Consider the following 21801-nt stretch of genomic DNA (forward strand, 5'->3'; position numbering starts at 1 on the left):
TTTTTAAATGATTTTTCACTTTAATCAACCTTTTTTTTATTAACCACACATACCAATCATGTCATATGAGAGTTTCCACTAACTGAAGGATGACATTTATCACTGCTGGAATTCATCCCTTTCATCTTTCCAGATTATTGAAATCTTGCTACAGAGTGACCTGGCCATCAACCATAGTAGCTATGCCTCCCAGCTTGCTTTCATCCTCAATCTGGTAAACATGCCTTTCGTACTGTCATCTAAGCGTTGATAAAAATATAACTCTTCTGGTTCAAAACTCTTTGTTTTCTCTTGCTCTTACGATAAAGAGCATCCCTAATATAACCTCACGTTTCTAAATTACCTGGCTTCTACCTACCTCTATCCACCTTCTCACCATCTCATTAGGTAACTCCTTCAAACCTCCAGCCTTTCCTGACCTTCCAGACTAGAACAATTCCTCTAATTCCTCTAAGTTTATGCTCCAATAACACCGTGCATTCTCTGTCATAGAAATCATCAGAAACATGAATTTGTGTGAGCGCTTCATTGACTAACTTCCACTGGACTATAAATTTCACAAAATCATGAACTATGTCTGATTTTACTCACTTTGTATCAGTAGCAAGTAATCTGGAGCTGGCACATCATGGAAACTCAAATAATGTTGAATGTATGAAAAAATGAACAAACAAGCAAGCAAAATAGTTAATATAACTGTGTCTCAATTTCCTCATTAGGGATAGTAACAGTTCCTACATCACGTGGTTTGGGGATGAAATAAATTAATATAAGCAACTAGAATAGGGCCTGGTAAATGAGAAACACTACATAAGTGTTGTGGGAAAAAATGTATGTGTGTGTGTTTGTACGTGTATACACATCCATAAATACACATACTGAGCTGCAATATAAAAATGTACCTATTTTGTCCTATGGGTAATAGTCACAAAAGCTTGAAAGCCACTGATCTAGATGAATTTACATGCTTTTCCTTAAAAAAAAATACACATTATGTAGACCAAATAATTTCCCCTTTATTACTAACTCTTAGTAACCTCAGAGTTAGATTCAAGACTCAATTACAATGACTGTCTCATCCGAGATCTATAACATCTATTTCATTTTCCTTTAATCTGGGTCTTGTTCTGTTTTCGTGTTTTTAGGTTCTCTTTTTGTTTCTATCTTTGCAATCACCCTTAAATCACTTTTTGAAAATAGGTAAATTTCAAAACTCATTTAAAATAAAATGCACTTGATTTTATGTATTTATCACACAGAAGTATTTGATTCCTAAATTCCTTTACACAACAGATATCTTAATTGTATATTAAATTCCAAACATTAAAAAAACCCCATAAAACTAAGTATTTCAACACAATTTTGAAATAAAAAAGGAGAATTTGAGCCATTTAATATAACTATTTTTCAAGTTAGTCACTGTTTGTAAAATCATAAAAACACAATGGAAGACATAATGAAAGTACCACCATCCTAAATTCAATCCAATTTTAGTTTTTAAGTTACCAGGGCCATTTGACTTATTTGCTTAATTACTTTAATGGTCAAAAACAGCTGTACAGTTGAACCAGGAACACAGATTAGTACATTTTCCCATGGATAGTGATAGCTTCTAAAAAAAGACAGTATCTAAGAAGTTTGAAAATAAAAAATAGTGATGAGATTAACTATCTATGGGTTCCATTTTTGCATACTGCATTAGCTTGAATAACTAAAGACTGATTATATAATAATCTTCTAGATCAGCTTTTTTTCTTCTTTTTGGTGAGGAAGATGGGCCCTAAGCCAACAACTGTTGCCAATCTTCCTGTTGTTACTTGAGGAAGATTGTCACTTAGCTACACATCTATGCCAATCTTCCTCTATTTTTCATACGTGGGATGCTGTCACAGCACGGCTTGATGAGCGGTGTGTAGGTCTGTGCCCAGGATCCAAACCTGGGGCCGCCAAAGTGGAGTGCATGAACTTAACCACGATGCCAGTAAGTCAGCCCCTAGCTCAGCATTTTTTAAGTTTCAGAGAAAACACTAAGACATTACATGCATTAAACCAGCTCATAAGTGCATGTATATATGTGGCTGTGGCCAACTCCTGACTATCTCTATATGGCTAACCCATGTAAATCATAGGCCATTTCTTACCCCTGATCCCAAATGACTTCAAAACCAAAGATTTGGGTCCATCAGGAAAGAAGAAAAAGCTGCAAAGGAAACCACGTCCTGCTCTGTGGTCTAGACTTAGAAATGACTACCCATGCATGTGATCACCGGAGGGTCTCTCTAGAATAAAAATACAGGAAAACAAGGAAAGAAGGACAACTAAGAAGCATGTTCATAAATCATTCTCTGTTTATACCTCAACAAACAAGTTGTTTACCTAAATAGTCATGTCTTAATGGCCAGTGTCCACGACCATCTGTAGTAGATGCAAATGGTGCCCTGCCCAACAACACCTATACAGGCTGATGCACCATACGTCAGCTGCTAACAGCCCACAGCTGCTCCCTTCTCTGGAGAAAGGAGCCACGACCTCACCTGGGAGGTTACATTCCACAATTCCCCACCCCACGCCCACCCAGGCAGCCTCCAGCCCCTGACTAACACGGGTACAAAAGGTTTCCCTCCTCACTCCTGCTCCAGAACTTCCTGTGGGTTTGCGGGGAATCTAGACCCCAGCTTAGACCACATGCTGCTTAGGCTCTTCCCCTGCCCTTGCCGCTTCCCCGCTTCTCTCCTGAGAGCACTTCTGCAACAAATCATGTGTGCCCAGATCCTTGTCTCAGGCTCTGCTTCTAGCAAACATGACCTAAGACAGCATCAGTAACAAATCGAACTGTGTTTACACTAGGGAGACAATGTCAACCAACATCTTAATATGGTATCATCTTTTGATTATGGCATAACACATCACAAACATTTAACCTCTAAGATTTCCATAAACACTGCAGGCTTACACTGAAGCACAAGGTATAGCGAGTACACACAGATGCAAAATTATAAACTTTCTTTAATGACGATTTTGACAGTTTGATGAGTACATGCTTTTAAAAGCACTATTTTAATAGGGATACTCTCCAAATACCTAGAGAATAAAATGACAAATGATGACTAAGTCATTCTACTTTTTAAAACACTCTGTTACATGACTCAACCAAAGTTTTTCCTTATGTCACCAAGAAGTAGCTGTGTCTTTAAGCTGCCTAGTAAAATTTCTAGCACCCTCTAGTGGCAAGGTACCTAGGAGAAATAGAAACATGTCTTATTTAATACACAAAATGTGTTTCCGAAAAATCTGCAGTAAAAATGTTTTTTAAAGAAAATGGCTATCCTGTCAGGGATGATTTTCACAGAGTCTGGGACCAATGAGTAAAGAATTAAGAGTCAACATGTCAAGGATGGCACTTAAGACTGGGGTAACCAACCCAAAGATTGTCTCTCTACTGGATAAATAAGTATTTCCAGAGAACAACTTGCAAGATGTGCTGTTGATCAGATGATCAAAAAAAAAAAAAAAATTCCACCTGATAAGGAAATGTGGCCTTTCTAGGAGGCCAGTGGCCAGTGGCAGAGGTATGCACTTATAGTTGTTGCTCATCAGACATTATTGGAGGCAAAGCATTTTGAATTTCTACAGTCTGCCAGCACTCATTCCAAGGTTTCATAAACCCAGAAATAATTCTACATTAAATGAAGACCAGATCCATATTATTCAATTTGCATGCAATATATCATTTTTTTTAATGCTCACTACTCTATCTATACCTAGTACCCAAAACAGTACTTGCCTCTTGATAAACACATGTGAATGACTGGATCCGAAGAGCAATGGAAACTAACTGAAGGGGCCAGCCCGGTGGCTGAGCGGTTAAGTTCCCACGCTCTGCTTCAGCGGCCCAGGGTTTCACTGGTTCGGATCCTGGGCATGGATGTGGCACCACTCATCAAGCCATGCTGAGGTGGCATCTCACACAGCACAACCAGAAGGACCTACAACTAGAATATACAGCTATGTACTGAGGGGCTTTGGGGAGAAGAAGAAAAAAAATAAAAGACTGGCAACAGATGTTAGCTCAGGTGCCAATCTTAAACAAAAGCAAAAAACAAAAAAAGATCATGTGGACACTAACTGAAAGCTTTTAAATGAAGAAGCGACGTGATCAAATTTGCACTTCAGAAAGATCACCCTGGCTGTAGTGTGGAGAATGGATTAGGAGGGACCAGCCTGAAAGCTGGAAGATCTTTTGATGGTTGTATTTCCCTATTGCTAGACATATTTTAGGCTTTACAATAAAACACTTGTTAAGAAACAACACTCACTTCTATATCAAGCTAATCTGAGACCTTGGTAACGCGTTATGGTAGCTCTTTCAGAAGCTGGCCTTCCTTCCCTTTCAGCTCTATAAACAGCTAAAGTTTATATAGCATTTACTATGTGGCAGGCAATCTAAATGTTCTATTACTCATTTTATGTATATTTTAGCATAAGACTGTTAACCTAAAATATAAAATAGTTATGTTTCAGTTCTGAACCTAAAATGTTTGAATAGTTAAGAAAACAAGAATAAGAAAGAAATACAATCTTTTCATTTGACATGTTAAAGGTAATATATAAATCAACTTCTTAGAAATGCTAATAAAATGTCAACTACTATAATTTCATTTATGAAATACTGTTAGATTTTCATTATTAGAAATATAACTTTAGTTGAAATTACTCCCAGATAGGCTAACAGAGTGCTGTATAAAATAACATAATCTGGGGGGCTGGCCCCGTGGCCGAGTGGTTGGGTTCGCGCGCTCCGCTGCAGGCGGCCCAGTGTTTCGTTGGTTCGAATCCTGGGCGCGGACATGGCACTGCTCATCAAGCCACGCTGAGGCAGCGTCCCACATGCCACAACTAGAAGGACTCACAGCGAAGAATATACAACTATGTGCCTGGGGGCTCTGGGGAGAAAAAGGAAAAAAAATAAAATCTTTAAAAAAAAAAAAAAAAAAAAGTAACATAATCTGGGGCTGGCCCTGTGGCCGAGTGGTTCACTTTGCATGCTCTGCTTCAGCGGCCCAGGGTTCGCCAGTTCGGATCCTGGGTGTGGACCTATGTACAATGCTCGTCAAGCTATGCTGTGGCAGCATCCCACACAGAAGAACTAGAATGATCTACAACGAGGATATACAACCATGTTCTAGGGCTCTGGGAAGAAAAAAAAGCTAAATGATAATCTATCCTTATGAATAAGTCATAAATAACTTTGATTTTCTAATTTCGGGTACAGCTTTACAGTGGAGTTCCCTGTTCACTAAATAACCACAATTGATGGTTATCTAGCAATTGGCAATTCATGTCCATTATCTTGTGAATTTTATAACATTGTGAGATAGGTGTTATTAACTTACGCCAATAGAAATTTAAGCTCTAACAGTTCATGTGATTTACCCAAGGAATACAAGTAGGCAATGATAATGTCAAGATTCAAACCTGATCTTCTAAGTCATCCTCAATATTCAAGTACTTCACAACTGTGAACACACCAAAATTGGAAGAGGAAATCAACTTGGCTATACCTTTACAGCTACATGGCAAAATTTATCTTTTTTGTTGTAATGACAAAGATCTCCAAAGTATAGGATCATGTATGATGAACAAAGAAAATTCGGAGTGAATACTAAAAGTCTTTCCCTTGAGATTTTCATGCTCCACTTCATTAAGCATCAGATTTACTCATAATGCACACAATGGGTATGTTTAAAGACCTTCTTCTCCTATACTTGGACAGATGTCTCAAAGAAAGCAAAATGGTCAAAAGGAAGAAAGACAAGCAGACAAAGAAAAACAGAATCATTATTCTCACAAATAATCCACAATTCCATTATGAAACAAAATAATTCTAAAAGATGAACCAAAGATATTTCCTGGATTTGGGAGTATCAATCTCAAGAAACAAGAGCATAAATTATATACTTGCTGGACTATTATTATACGGTTATGGGTTATGGTGAGGGGGCAGGGAAATGGGGTAGGAAAAATATAGAGAGATGATCTTAAGAGCTTACAATCTAGAAGAAAAACAGCAGATATGAAGGAAAATTCAGAGAACCACTCAGTCCTATGTTCTTCACAAAGGACTTTCAGTGCCACAATTCAGAGAATGAAGCAATTTGGGCAGGATTTGGACAGGTGGAAGAGAGGAGGAGTGCAAAGATAGGGGAACAAAATAAGGCAGGATATCAGAAGATGGGAAAGCACACATAACCGGGGGGGAGCAAAAGAAATTAACCAGACTAGAAAGTAGGTGGAATATTGGCATAACTGGAGAAAACAGAGCTAAGCCTGAAAGCAAGGCAAGAATTTGGACTTGAATAATTAACTGGAAAAAAAAAAGGCAAGGTAAGTTCTGAAACAGGAGAATGGCACAATAATGTTGAATTTTAATGAGGCTGCATATTATCTATAACAGAATATGTATAAAATGCATAAAATAGAAGAGAGAACTTGCACAAAGGAGACCAGTTAAGAAAACTCTAACAATAATCCATGCATAAGGTAATATGACTGATGACAGTAGGAACAGAAAATGTAAACCCAAGGGTCATTTGAGAAAAAAAACTGTAGGATTTTGTGAGAAACAAAAAATAAAAAGGTCAAAATAGAGAAGAATCAAAAATTTTTCCAAGTTTCTAGCTTAGGAAACTGATCAACAGATTGTTGGTAGACCAAGAAAAACAAGTTAGCTAAAAAGACAAATAAATCAATACTCTGAGTAAAAGAGAGATTTTTTCATGAATACTACATGTATTTAAGTATGAGATAAAAAAATAAATCTTTCATATTTCAATATTCCATAAAGTCTTCAAGATATTGGACAAATACCTTTTTTTCTATCTAGTTCAAAACAGATAAAAATTAATTCATCAGAAGAGTTTTCAGTTTCACTTCCAAAGAAAACCTGATATGACACATAAAGACATCTGATGAGGCTTTTCTATTATTCTAAGTAGTACTGGAAAAAAATTATCTTAAAAAGGTAATGAAACTGAAAGATTAGTGGTGAAATTTTTGAATAAAAATTGAGACTTTATTATATTCATAATAAAACTTTCCACCTACTCCATTTAGTCATCAAAACTGTGATTTTAAATACAGAAATACCTACAATGACATTTCTTAGTCCATCTTGTCATAAGAGCAAGTATACTGTCAGCTGATAAAAAGGAAAAGTATATCTCTAGCTAACAACAGACCAATTATAGGACAACGAAGAAGCAGGAAATGAAAATACAAAAGTCAAACATTACTGGTAAACTCTTTCCTCCCCTTTGCAGAATTATCTTAAAGACCTGTGATCAAACCACTCAAAAAGTTGAGGTAGATAATGAGACAAAGTATTAAATGTGTTGCAAGAAACTACATAAAAGGTTTAATTTTACAAATTTGATATTAAAAATTTCATGTGTTAAACTAGCCTATAATTTTCCTTCCTCATATTCTCTGTATGTGTTTTTAGAATCAAGGTTATACCAGCCTTATACAATGAGTAGAAGGAAATAATCCCACGTTTTCCATTCTTTAAAAGAGTTTGGGGAGTACTAGATTTAGCCATGCCTTGAATGTTTGGTAGAACTCATCCTTAAAATTGTACCAGATGTTTTCCTAGCAGGAAGATTTTTACTTAGCAATTTCTTTAGTAGTTATAGGATTATATCCTTTAGAAATTCTTTTAGGGGGGACCTATTGGTGGAAAACACACTCAGCTTTTGTACGTTTGAAAACATCTATTTTGCCCTCACTTCTGGAAAATAATTTTGCTGGGGATACAATTCTAAATTGACAGTTATTTTCTCTGGGCATTTCACAGATATTCTTCCATGCTCCTATGGTTTTCACGGTTGCTGTGGAAAAGTCATTTGTTAATCTAATTGTTCCTTTATAAGTAAGTCTTTTCTCTCTGGCCGCTTTTAGGGTATTTCTCCACCAGTTTCTCTATGATGTGTCTATGTAAGAATTTCTTTATATTTGTCTGCTTCAGATTTGTTTCTGTTTCCTAAATCTGTGAATTCATTGCTCCATCAATTCTGGTAAATTCTTGGCTACTATCTCTTTGGATAGTGCCTTCTCCCACTCTATTAGCCCCTTCTGGGATTCTGGTTAGACGAATTTATATCCTGTCTGTCTCTCCTCTATATCTTAATCTCTCTTTTATTTATGCCATCTCTGTTTCCTCCAGTCTATATTCTGCATATTTTCCCCAAATTCATCTCCCAATCTGCTAATTCTCTCTTTAGTTACATCTCATCTTAAATGTGTCAATCTCATTTATGAGTTAAATCTCATCTGTTAGTGAATCATTCACTGAGTTTATAATTTGAATTATTTTTTCACTTCTAGAAATATGATTAGTCCTTTTTCAAATCTGTCTGGTCATTTTTTAGCATGTCTTGCTCTTTAATATTAATATCAAATCTCTTTTTAATTTAAAAAACCATATAAACATATATATCATAGTTCACATCTAATAATTCCTACAGTCTCTGCAGGTCGAATTCTGCTATTTGTTGTTTCTACTCCTTTCATGCATGATGCCTTGCTTCTTGGATGTTCGTGATTTTTGATAGTAAGATCATGTCTATAAAGCCTTCTTTGGAACTTCTTTAAGGTCTAGGTAAAAGTTTATTCTTCTAAAGAGGACTTCTATTTGCTTTTGCTGGGCAACTTGCTTTCAAATATTCAAAGATCTTTACAGAAATTTCTTACTATATGGAATAAGTGTACTCCTTCATTCACTCATGCAGTACACATTTATTGAGAGACTACTATGTGTAAGGCATTACCCTTGAAAAGTTACCTGCTAAGAAAATTTGTTTATCCAAATCCTATTTTCCTGGTGATTTATATTATTGAATGAAGAGGTGAATTCTGATGGAAAAAATATAGGCCAAGACACTACAAACTCCTCAGGCAATTAAGTTACGATTTAAGTTTAAGCACGTAATATTTTTCTGTCACAGATTTCTTACTGTCTCACAAATTGCTATACCTAACCTGTAGAAAAAGGAAGATAAAAAAGATCATTCTCACATCAAGGATCACTTAAAACTGGAATAAACTTAAGAGGGAAGTTATAAAACCTTGCATTCAAAATATTTACATGTATATGACTTTGCGTAAAATATCTGAAAATCGAAAATGAGTAAGCTAACCTGAAAGATTTAATCATTTAAGCAAGACAAAAAGCATTAATGAATTTCATTCTTAAAAAGTAACCTTGGCCACTTCATAGCCAATAGGATGACTAATAAAAATGTTAGAAGTTACATAACAACAAGTATTGGCAAGGCCGTGGAGATAGCAGAACCCTCATACGCTGCTGGTAGGAGTGTCAAATGGTGCAGTCACTTTGGAAAACAGTGGTGGTTCCTCAAGAAGTTAAACACAGAATTAAACCACCTGAAATGGTTTAATATATACCCAAGGGAAATAAAAACAAGTGTTCACACAAAACTTGTACATGAATGTTTACAGCAGCATTATTCATAACAGCCAAAAGGTAGAAACATCCCAAATGTCTAATAACGGATGAATGGATAAACAAAATGTGGTATGTCCACACAATGGATTATTAAGTCATAAAAAGGAATGAAGTCTTGATATATGCTACGACAAGGACGAAGCCAGAAAACAGTATGCTAAGTGGAAGAAGCCACACACAAAACACCATATATTATATAATTCAATTTATAAGGAATGCCCAGAATAGGCAAAGAGATAGATACAGAAAGTGGGCAGTGGTTACTTACGGCTGGAAACGACGGTGAGTTTGGGAAGTAACAGCTAAAGTGTTCATAGTTTCTTTTTGAGCTAAGGAAAAGTTCTAAAATTGATTGTGGTAACAGTTGCACAACTCTGTGAATATACTAAAACCACTAATATATGAATTATATCATAATAAAGCTATTAGAGTAAAAAGGTTTCGGTTAAATAGATTCTGTGGCTATAATATAAATTGACCTGAGAAAGCTTTTGACAGGAATGTCACACACACTATTTTTAAGAGAATTGAGTCACCACAGGACTGTGATCCTTTCCCCTTAAGAGTAGATATTGCTTTTGAAATGGTAAACAAAGGTAGGGACAAAGGCAGGTATTTGATATTTTGAAAGTATGATTTCTTAGACATAGGTTGCGGTGGGGCTAGTTTTTTTCTTTTTAATACATCTTTATAAACAATCTGAAGGTGAGAATGCACAGTAAAATCCCCAAATTGACAACTATACTAAACTTTTCCTGATGAGAAAATACTTAGTTGATGAGAATAAACTATAGAGCTTATTGGCTGGCAGCTGTAAAGGGTGGCCCCACAGCGATATGCTAAACAACTCAGGGACATTGTGAAGACTTTGTGCGGTAAGGCCCTAGGCAGGAAGGCTCATTACTGAATGACCTGAAGACCAATTGCATTTGGGAACTTATACATATGCATACAAATGAGTACCCTAGGGCAGTGGCTGGGCTTGATTGCGGAAGCCCAGGAGAGGGGACTTTTCTCCTCCTAGAAGGGTTAGGCAGATACCCTTACATGGACAGCTGCAACCCATCTTGTCATGTCCATTCCCTGGCTGGGAACCTAGGAAGGTATACAGGCTCCTGAGAGTGTGAAGCTAAACTTTAGTGCAAAAGAAAAATGGTCTGTCCTCTGAGAGTCTCTCTCCAGGAAAAGAGCCCACAGTTCTGCTGAGGATGGAAAAAAAGAGTTAAAAAGCCTCTTTTTCACTTCGACCTGAAGGAAGGAAAATGCAAGTAGCAAGTTCTCCCAGCAGCGGTGAGTGCAGAGCACCCTCTTGCCGGGGGAGAGGTGAAGAGCAAGGTGCACTCCTGACAAGACCAGCTACGTAATCGGCGGACCCAGTGCAAGGTGAAAGTGTGGGGTGCCTTGCTCATGAATTACTCAGAATCTCAGAACAGTGAAAGCAGAGCATTAAACCAAACACGGGGCTCCTCTAAGAGCGGGCGCTCTCTGCAACTGAACACGTCGTACACCCGTGATGCCCTGACTCGTGAGCAGCAAGAGTGGGAGCAAAAATTCAGAAGGCCCAGAAAAGCATAAAGCAGAAAATCAAGATCATCTAAGATCCCAACACCCAGGGACAACCACTATTCTCATTTTGGTGTACAGCTCAGAGATTTTTCTATACACATATAGACATTTACTCATACAATTTTTTATATTATGGAAATGGTATACTGTACATTCTCTTCTGTAGCCTTTTTTTAAACTTATTACATTATGAGAGTTTTCAAAAATATTAGTAAATACAGATCATTTCAATCCTATTGTACAGATAACAGAACATAACAGATCCATGTTCCATTTAACCAAACCCGTATTGTTAGGTTTCTAAAGGGTCTTGAGTTTTCCATTATTAAAAATGATGAGCACTGAATATCAGTAAAGTTGAGTGAGGATTGAGTCACTCAGTATAAAGCACTTCACAGAGTACTTGGCAAGTAACAAGCTGTCTATAAAAGTTAGTGACATTTTTAATATTGTGTCTGGTGTAATGACTGAACTAATTTACATTTCCAACAGCAGGGTAAAAGAGATTGGTTTTTCTAAATCCTTGCCAATTGTTTCAGATTTTGTCCTTTGTATTTCTTCTATGAATGGTTTGTTTATGTTCTTTGACAGTTCTCCTATTGGATTCCTTATGCTTTTTAAATTTAAACTGATTTCTGTATTGGGGATATAAATCCTTTGTCATAAGAATAACAAGTACTTTCTTTACCTAAAAAAAAAAAAAAAGACTTAAGACTTACCTCCAGTTCCTAGGACCTTCAAGAGCTCAAAATTTTCAATCCCCACCTTCTCTGCATGTCCTGTTAAATTAGCTAAAAAAGAAAGAGAAAAAAGAAATAATTAAGGAGATCAGCAACAGGAGGGGGCCCACAGGGGCTTCTGAGGTACCAGCAATGTTTTCTTTCTTTTTTTTTTGAGGAAGATTAGCCCTGAGCTAACTACTGCTAATCCTCTTCTTTTTGCTGAGGAAGACTGGCCCTGAGCTAACATCCATGCTCATCTTCCTCTACTTTATATGTGGGATGCCTACCACAGCATGGCTTGCCAAGCAGTGCCGTGTCTGCACCCAGGATCCGAACCGGCGAACCCCGGGCCGCTGAAGCAGAACGTGTGACTTAACCGCTGTGCCACCGGGCCAGCCCCTGTCTTATTTCTTGACTTAGGTGATAAACCAGAGGTCACTTTATAATTATTTGTTAAACTGTGCAACTATGTTTTGTACAATTTTCTGTATGTTATACATTACAATAAAACATTTTTTTAAAATTCAGTAACTATCTGTCATTTGTACCAAAGAGTAACATAAAAATAAAGTGTCAACAGACTCTCTACTGACCAATATAATCTGAAAGCAAACACAAATTCTAATTCATAGATAGACATGTAGTGGAAAGAAAACTGGACAGATGTAGAGGATGTATTTGTTTATTCAAAAACCATTTCCTGAGTGTCTACTACAGGCCATCCCCAGGTTCTAGGATGGGTTCTACCCCCATTTCTGCTCTAAGCACTTCACCCTGCTTTAGCTTGCATCAATCACCTGACCTCCCTGTGTCTCACTTCTCTCATCTCTGAAACGAAAGCGGAGGTCTCAACGAACACTAAGATCTCAGCCAGCTCTAAAATTCTAGGACATTTAAGTATGTTTAAAAATACAAACTCTTCGAAAACATACTCTGTCCTAAATAAGTAAAACTAGGATATCTTATAAGTGAGCGTTTTCTGAAGTATATTCCGTTGAATTCTGGTCCTATTATATAAGATGTTAATAGGTGTTATCTTTGGGAGAAAGGTCGGGGATAGAGTCCTATGGTCAAAAAAATATGAAAATAGTTGGCTTAAACAGAGTTAAATAGGTTTCTTTACAGCTAAACCTCAAAGATCCTGTATCATCAAAATATACATGTGGATCTTCAAGACCAAGATAATACATTTGTCAAATTTATTGGATGACAAAATTACTTTTATGGTAAGACCTATTAATATTACGTGAATTAGCATTCTAGAGATACAGTCAGGAAATGCTTGGTCCAAATCCTAGTTCTACCACTTATAAGTTGTGTGACCTTGAACAAATTACTTCTCTGTGTCTCACATGGTTGTAGTATAAAATGAGAATAATAAAAATACCCACCTTCAAAATGTATTGATGTCTGCAATTTACTTTAAAATGCATTAAAAAAATAAGATGGACTGACGGATGAATATAGGTATGGACAGAGATGTAATAAAGCAAATATAACAAAATGTTAACTGCAGAATCTAGATAGTGAGTATTAGGGTGTTCAGTGCACAATTCTTTCAAATTCTCTGTATATTTGAAAATGTCCATAATAAAATGGTAAAAAATAATACCTACCTCATAGGGTTGTGATGAGGATTAAATGAGTTAAATCTATACAGTGCTTTCTTGTGTGCCATTATGCATTATTGTAAGTGTTTGTAAATAAGTTAATCCTTTTGGACTACAATTTTAAGAAAATTAGACCCAACTAAGAACTTCTAGAATTAAAATTTTCAGGGGTAAGTAACTTTAGCGTCTTTCCAAAGTTTAACTAAATACATAATTTAAAAAAATTTAATTTATGGTCAACACACATAACAAAATTTACTATTTTAACTATTTTTAAGTATACAGTACAATAGTGCTAACTATATCCATTGTTTGCAACAGATCTCAAGAACTTTCTCATCTTGCAAAACAAGCTCTACATCCCAACTCCTCCTCTTTTTCTCTGCCCTCAGCCCCTGGGAACCACCCTTCTACTTTCTGTTTCTAAGAGTCTGACTATTCATGCATAATTTTAAAGTGGGAACCAATCAAAGTACATGGTCCATGCCTCAACTCTGGCATCAATATAAATATAAAATGAATACCAAAAACATAGGTAGTATCTCTCAGTAAACACACAATAGCATATCCTACAGTATAGAAATCAAGCAGATTATATAAAAGTCAAGCTCACAAGACACCACCACTTTTGAAATAATGATTTGACTCTCCTCTAACTGAATGTTAAATTCTGTTCTTTTACTGTGCCAAAATTTTTTAAAAGTGTAAGACATTATTGAAGAGTCATATTTAAAAATTATTTCTCCTGACTCTATTAGGAATCATCTTTTATTTACTATGAGATATGTAAAGACCCAACTCTCCAAAAGCATTGTCCATACACTATATTTCTCCCATATCTATAAGTACAGGTAGACTAGAAAGATAAGGAACTATCTTTTGACAGGCAGCCACTTCAGTCTTTCTTCACTAACCATAGAATTACTTTCATAGGAAATTAAAAGAGGTGACAAATTAATTCCACTTTGTTCTACAAAGTATACCATCCAGGAAACCCTGGCCATTCACAAAGATCTTTCAGATGATCTGTGAAGGGCTGTTTTTGTTCATAACCTACTACCTTTATTTGGTTTCTCCACGTAAATTAACACTTTGTCTGCAAGGGGAGCTCAAGCCTTCTGCAACCTCCTAGTCTCAGGGTTGGGGAGAAGAACTGACAGGGTTCAAGATGGAGGGCACTGATACCTTCTGTACTTGATGGGGGCGGGTGGTGGTTAAGGTTTGCAAGTGATGAGGAGGTTACCTCTGGTTTCTTCGAGCTATGTTCTCTTTGGATTCTCCTCTCCGTGGCTTAGCTGCTGAAAGCTTATTTACTTTTTGTATTGCTTTTCTATCGAGATTGTTCCCAGGCAACTGGTGAGGTAAGGCAGAGCTTGGGAGAGGTTCTTCCCTCCCTCATACAAACCCCAGGTCCTAAGAAAACCCAAGAATGCCGGGCTTGAAAAGAACTTAGCTTTGGGCTTACGAAAACACACTCTTTTTACACCTCAGGTTTCTCCTAGAGTTTATCTTTCCTGGCCTATTCTTGCTTAAGATAATGAGATTCCAATGAATAAGCTTAGTGGGTATCTGCTTAGGGCAAAGGGACCTATAAGTCTTAAGTAGGTCCATGTGGTCAAGTGCAGCTCGCCCAGGGCAAAGATTCAGTTTGGGGTAAAGGACGAAAGATCAAGCTTGTCATAATGTACTCCTTTATTTTGTCCTCTCTGTCTTAATTTCACTTGGGGACCAAACAATCATAACTGCAATGGGGCAGGATACAGAGATCTTTATCCTGACAACAGTCCACAAAGCTAGAATCTGCAGTTCTCAGAAAACATTCCTTTGGTTCATCTCTTTCTACTCTGAAAATATGAAAAATAACTTTTTTATTTAATAAAATTAATTACAATTTCACTGGTGTTGAAACAAAAGTAATATCATTCACCATTTAACCCTGATTTTTATTTTAATTTCTTATTATTTTGCTTTTGAAGTGCTGAGAAATAGAAGCAAACAGTTCATGGGTCAACTTTTTGCTCAAAGGGAAAATTAACTGAAGACATTTGAACACCAAAAATGTATTTAATACATTTTAAGTTTTATTGAGACATAATTTACATACAATAAAATTCACCCATTTAAATGAACAGTTTGATGCATTTGGTAATTGTGTACAGTCATAAAACCTCCCCACAATCAAGAAATAAAACAGTGCCATCATCCTGAAAAGTTTCTAGTCATTAGTTTTAAATTTCTAGAATTTCATATAAATGGAATCATACAGGATAGTTTCTTTGCATTCGTTTCATTTACTTAGCCTAATGTTTTTTGAGTTTACGCAGGTTTCTGCGTGTGTTACTACTTCATTCCTCTTTATTAGAGTAGTATTCCATAGTACAGATATACCACAATTCGCTTTTCCATTCACCAGTTGATGGACTATGTGGGATGGTGTGTGCAGTTCTGGGCTATGATGAAGTATTTTTGTGGACTTAGGTTTTCATTTTTCATTTCTCTCGGGTAAATACCTAGCAATGAGATGGCTTTATATGCCATAGGTCCATGTCTACCTTTGTAAGATACTATCATACTACTGTATTAAACTGGCTGTGCTATTTTGCATTCCCTCCAACAATATATATGTGAGGTCCAGATGCTCCACATTCTCTTGAAGACATGATAATCTCAGACCTTTAATTTTAGCCATTCTAATGAGTATGAAGTGGTATCTAATTGTACTTGTTTGTAGGCTTTATTTTTTAGAGTAGTTTTAGGTTCACAGCAAAACTGAATGGAAGGTACAGAGATTTCTCATATACCCTCTGCCCCCACTCATGCATCCTCTACCCCATTATCAACATCCCCTCCCAGAGTGGTCCATTTGTTACAACTGATGAACCTACATTGACACATCATTATTATCCAAAGTCCGAAGTCTACATTAGGGCTCACTCTCGGTGGTGTACATTCTATGGATTTAGACAAATGTATTTACCGTTGTAGTGTTTAGTATCACATAGAGTAGTTTCACTGTCCTAAAAATCCTTTGTTCTCTACCTAGTCGTTCTTCCCTGCCCCTAACTCTGGGCAACCACTAATCTTTTTACTGTCTCCATGGTTTTGCCTTTTCTAGAATGTCACCATAGCTATAATCATACAACATGCAGCCTTTTCAGATTGGCTTCTTTCACTTCGTAATATGCACTTAAGTTTCCTCCATGTCTTTTCATAGCTCACTTCTTTGTAGTGCTGAATAACATTCCATTGTCTGGATGTAACAGTTTATTAATTCATTCACCGACTGAAGGACATCTCAGTTGCTTCCAGGTTTTGGCAACTATGACTCAAGTTGCTATAAACATCCATGTCCAGTGTTTGTGTGGACATTAAGTCTTCAGTTCCTTTAGGTAAATACCAAGGAGCACAATTGCTGGGTTATATTTTAAGACTATGTTTAGTTTTGTAAAAAACTGCCCAACTGTCTTCCAGAGACTGTACCACTCTGTATTCCCACCAACAATGAGTGAGAGTTCTTGTCGCTCCACATCCTCACTAGCATTTGGTGTTGTCAGTGTTCTGGATTTTAGCCATTCTAATAGTAGTTAATTTGCATTTCCCTGATGACATATTATGTGGAGCATCTCACCATATGCTTATTTGCCATCTGTATATCTTCTTTGGTGAAGTGTCTGTCAAGGTTGTTGGCCCTTTTAATCGGCATGCTTATTTTCATACTGTTGAGTTTTAAGAGTTCTTTGTATATTTTGGATAACAGTCCTGTACCAGATGCGTCTTTTGCAAATATTTTCTCCCAGAATGTAACTTGTCTTCTCATTCTTTTGACATTGTCTTTTCCAGAGCAGAAGTTTTTAATTTTAATGAAATCCAGGTTATCAATTCTTTCTTTCATGGATCATGCCTTTGGTGTCATATCTAAAAAGTCATTGCCAGGGGCCATTGCTGTCGCCTAGTGGTTAAGTTCAGCACGCTCCACTTTGGCAGCCCAGGTTTGCTTCCCAGGTGTGAACCTACACCACTTTCTGGTGAACATGCTGTGGTGGTGTCCCACATACAAAACAGATAAAGATTAACACAGATGTTAGCTCAGGGCAAATCTTCCTCAAGCAAAAAGAGGAAGATTGGCAACAGATGTTAGCTCAGGGAAAATCTTCCTCAGCAAAAAAAAAAGAAGTAAAAAAATTATAAAATCATTGCCATTCTCAAGGTCACCTAGGTTTTCTATTATGCTATCTTCTAGGAGTTTTATAGTTTTACATTTTACATTTAGGTCTGTGATCCATTTCAAGTTAATTTTTGTGAAGAATGTAAGGTCTGTGTCTAGATTCATTTTTTTTTGCATGTATATGTCCAGTTGTTCCAGCACCATTTGTTAAAAAGACTATCTTTGCTCCATTGCATTGTCTTTGCTCCTTTGTCAAAGATCACTTGACTCTATTTATGTAGGTCTATTTCTGGGCTCTCTATTCTGCTCTATCCATCTATCTGTCTGTTCTTTCCCCAATACCACACTGTCTTGATTATTGTAGCTTTACAGTAAGTCTTAAATTTGGGTAACGTCAGTCCTCTGACTTTGTTCTTCTAATATTGTGTTGGCTATTTTGGATCTGTTGACTCTCCATATAAACTTTAGAATCAGATTACTGATATATACAAAATAACTTGCTTGGATTTTGATTGGGATTGCCCTGAATCTATAGATTATGTCAAGAAGAACTGACATCTTGACAATATTGAGTCTTCCTGTCCATGAACATGGAATATCTCTCCATTTATTTAGTTCCTATTTGACATCTTGCACAAGACTTTTGTCGCTTTCCTCATATTAATCTTGTACATAGTTTGTTAGATTTACACCTAAGTATTTCATCTTTAGGGGTGCTAATGTAAATGGTATTGTGTTTTTAATTTCAAATTACACTTGTTCATTGCTGGTATATAGGAAAGCAACTGACTTTTGTATGATCAATCTCGTATCCTACAACCTTGCTATAATCACTTATCAGTTCCAGGAATTTGTTTGCTGATTCCTTTGAATTTTCTACATTCTCAATGTGGTTTTAAATTTCATTTTCTTTCTTTTTTTTTTTTTTAAAAGATTGGCACTTGAGCTAACAACTATTGCCAATTTTCTTCTTTTTTTTTTTTGCTTTTTCTCCCCAAATCCCCCCAGTACATAGTTGTATATTTTAGCTGTGGGTTCTTCCAGTTGTGGCATGTGTGACACTGCCTCAGCGTGACCCGATGAGTGGTGCCATGTCCACGCCCAGGATCTGAACCAGCAAAACCCTGGGCCACCAAAGCAGAGCACACGAACTTAACCACTCAGCCAGGGGGCCAGCCCCTAAATTGCATTTTCTTGATAACAAGTGATATTGAACATCACTTCATGGGTCTATTGGCCATTTACACATCTTTTTTTGTGAACTGTTCAAATCTTTTGTCCATTTTTTATAGAGTTTTTTGTGTCTTAACTGTTGAGTTATAAGACTTCTTTATATATTTTAATAAAAGCACTTTGTCAGATATATGTTTTGCAAATATATTCTCCAATTCTGTAGCTTGCCTTTTTATTTTCTTAACTGTGTCTTTTTTAAAAGCAAATTTTAAAAATTTTTATGAAGTACATCTTACCAAATTTTTTCTTTTATAGTCTGTGCTTTTTTGGATCCTGTTTAAGAAATCCTTGCCTAATTCAACGTCACAAAGACACTCTCCTATATGTTCTTCTAGAAGTTTAATAATTTTAGCTCTAATATTTAAGTCTATAATCCATTTTGAGTTAACTTTCTTGTATGATGTGATGTAAGGATCAAAGCTCATTTTTTCTCATACAGATATCCAGTTGTCCCAGTACCACTGGAAAAAAAACCCCTATGATTTCACCTTTGATTTATATTGGCTCTGTTGTCAAAAATCAATTGACCACATAACTGTGAGTCTATCTGATGACTCTAATATTCTGTTCCAGTGATCCACGTCTAGCCTTACGCCAGTAGTGCACTGCCTTGGTTACCATAAGTCTTGAAATCAGGTAATATAAGTCTCCCAACTTCGATCTCTTTTTCAAGATTTTGTTGCATTTTCTTATAAGTTTTAGAATTAGGTTTTGAATTTCTACCAAAAAAGCCTGCTAGGATTTTGTCTGGAGTATTTAACTATTAACATTTTAACCTAAACTGCTAGTTTAATAGTTTAATCTATTAATAGTTTAATAATTAATTATTTAATAATATATAATTTTAATAATAATTATTAATAGTTTAATCTATTAACAATTTAATGTAATTATTGATATTGTTGGGTTTGGGTCTACTATTTTATTATTTGTTTTTGACTTGTCTTTTCTGTTGTTTGTTCCCATGTTCCTTCTTTTATGACTTTTAAAAAAATCATTTGAATGCTTTTTAGAATTTCATTTCTATTTTGGCATTGGCAATTTTAGCTCTACTTCTTTGCATTATCTGTGCAGTTATTGCTCTAAGGATTACAATATACATCTCTAACTATTCATAGTCCTCTTACAGCTAATATGGAAAACTTGCAATCATCCTTTATGGAATAGCTACTATACATTACATGGAGTTAATAATATCTTCTACATATATTATAAACTTCACAAGACAATGTTATAAGTTTTGCTCATATGATACAATTTATAAAGAAATTAAGAGGAAAGAGAGAGACTTTTGCATTTCTGCAGATATTTATCATTTTTGATGATCCTTCTTTTTTAAGGATCCAAAATTCCATCTGGTATCACTTTTCCTCAGCCTTAAAGAATTTCCTTTGACGTTTCTTGTAGTGCAGGTGATGAATTTTCTGAGTTTTCTTTTATCTGAAAAAGACTTTTTTTTACCTTCATTAAAAATTTTTTTGAGATATAATTCACATAAAATTCCCTTTTAAAGTGCATAATTCAGTAGTTTTTAGTACACTCACAAGATTGTGCCATTACTACTGCTAATTCTGGAATCTTCTTCATTCTCAAAGAATATTTTCCTTTGATATAAAATTCTGGATTGACTTTTTCTGTTCTTCTAGCACTTTAAATGTGTTCTTCCACTCTCTTTTCGCATCCATAGTTTCTGAGATGCAGTCAGTCAAAAAATAGATCATTGCTTCTCTGTTTGAAATGTGTCATTTTTCTCTTACTGCTTTGAACATGTGCTCTTTATCTTTCAACAGTTTTGCCATGACGTGTCTTGAGGTGGACCTCATTGGATTCACTGAGCCTGATATTCATTGAGTATCTTATATTTATAAATTTGTTTTTCATCAAATTTGGAGAATTTTTGCCTTAATTTTTCAAATATTTTTCTATCCTCTACTCTCCTTTCCTTCTGAGATTCTAATTATATGTATGTTAAATTGTTTGATACTACTTAAGAGGTCCCTGAGACTCTATTCATTTTTTTCCAATATGTTTTCTCTCTGTTCTTCATATTAGTTAATTTCTACAGCTCTATCTCCAGGTTCACTTACTTTTCCTTCTGTCATCGCTGGTCAACTGTTAAATCCATCCAATGATTTTTTAATTTAAAATATTGTATTTTTCATTTCTAGAACTTTCATTTGGTTCTTTCTCATTGTCTCTATTAATCTGATTTATTTTTTCATTCACTGAAAGCATGTTGTTTTATTTCATTGAGGATATTGTAATAGCTGATGTAAAATTCTTGTCTGCTATTGCCAATATCTCATTAATCTCAGGATAAGACTCAGCTGATTTTCTTTCCTCTTGGGATATGTCCCATTTTCTTGATTTATCATACATAGGGTAATTTTGGATTGTACCCTTAATACTATAAATGTTAATTTGTGAAGGCTCTAGATTATTTTTTTCTCTAACGAGAGTTATTTCTCTTAACTTGGCAGGCAAATATCATGGCTTGGCTGGGCTTGACTTGAACTGCAAACTCTACTTCTTAGGAGGCAGCTCTAGTCCAGTTCAGACCTTCTGTCTTTAGCTGTACTGTTCCACATCTGCTGTACTCATGCATGGTTCAGAGGTCAGTCAGAGATGTGTGTACACAAAATTTGAGGACTCCCCCTCCTCTGACTCCTCTCCTTCTGAAATTCCTCCATGATTTTCAGTCATCAGGGTTCTCTGGGTCTCAGTTTTCTAGTTTCCCTGGCCAGAGAGACTACTGTTTTTCCACCAGAGTCCCCAGAGCCTGGACTGTACTTAGCCTGAAGCTATAATCAGTGGAGAGGCAAAGCTACTTCTTACAGCTTCCCTCCTCCTCTCCTCCAACTGGGTACTCCCCTTTACAGTCTGTCTGCTTCTGTTCACTCTCAAGCGCCTTAAATAGTTGCTTTTTGTATTAAGTCCAGGTTTTATAGTTATTTTCTGCAAAGGAATTCTCCAGGAGGCAGT

At 36.1% G+C, this 21801-nt stretch overlaps 1 protein-coding gene across 5 annotated transcripts in view; it reads right to left on the minus strand.

Annotated features, from left to right (window-relative positions):
- The window catches only part of RPS6KA5 (ribosomal protein S6 kinase A5), a 192185-nt gene that overhangs the window by 122963 nt on the left and 47421 nt on the right, over positions 1-21801 (minus strand). For 4 of the 5 annotated variants that reach the window (XM_070514200.1, XM_070514199.1, XM_044774212.2 and 1 more), the window contains one exon: positions 11809-11880. In XM_070514200.1, coding sequence (XP_070370301.1) covers positions 11809-11880 — 72 coding nt within the window. Of the gene's footprint in view, positions 1-11808; positions 11881-14664; positions 14685-21801 lie in introns of those variants that run through there. The other variant, XM_070514202.1, reaches the window with a different exon arrangement.

Source organism: Equus asinus, chromosome 7 (assembly GCF_041296235.1).
Source record: "Equus asinus isolate D_3611 breed Donkey chromosome 7, EquAss-T2T_v2, whole genome shotgun sequence".
Taxonomy (NCBI): domain Eukaryota; kingdom Metazoa; phylum Chordata; class Mammalia; order Perissodactyla; family Equidae; genus Equus; species Equus asinus.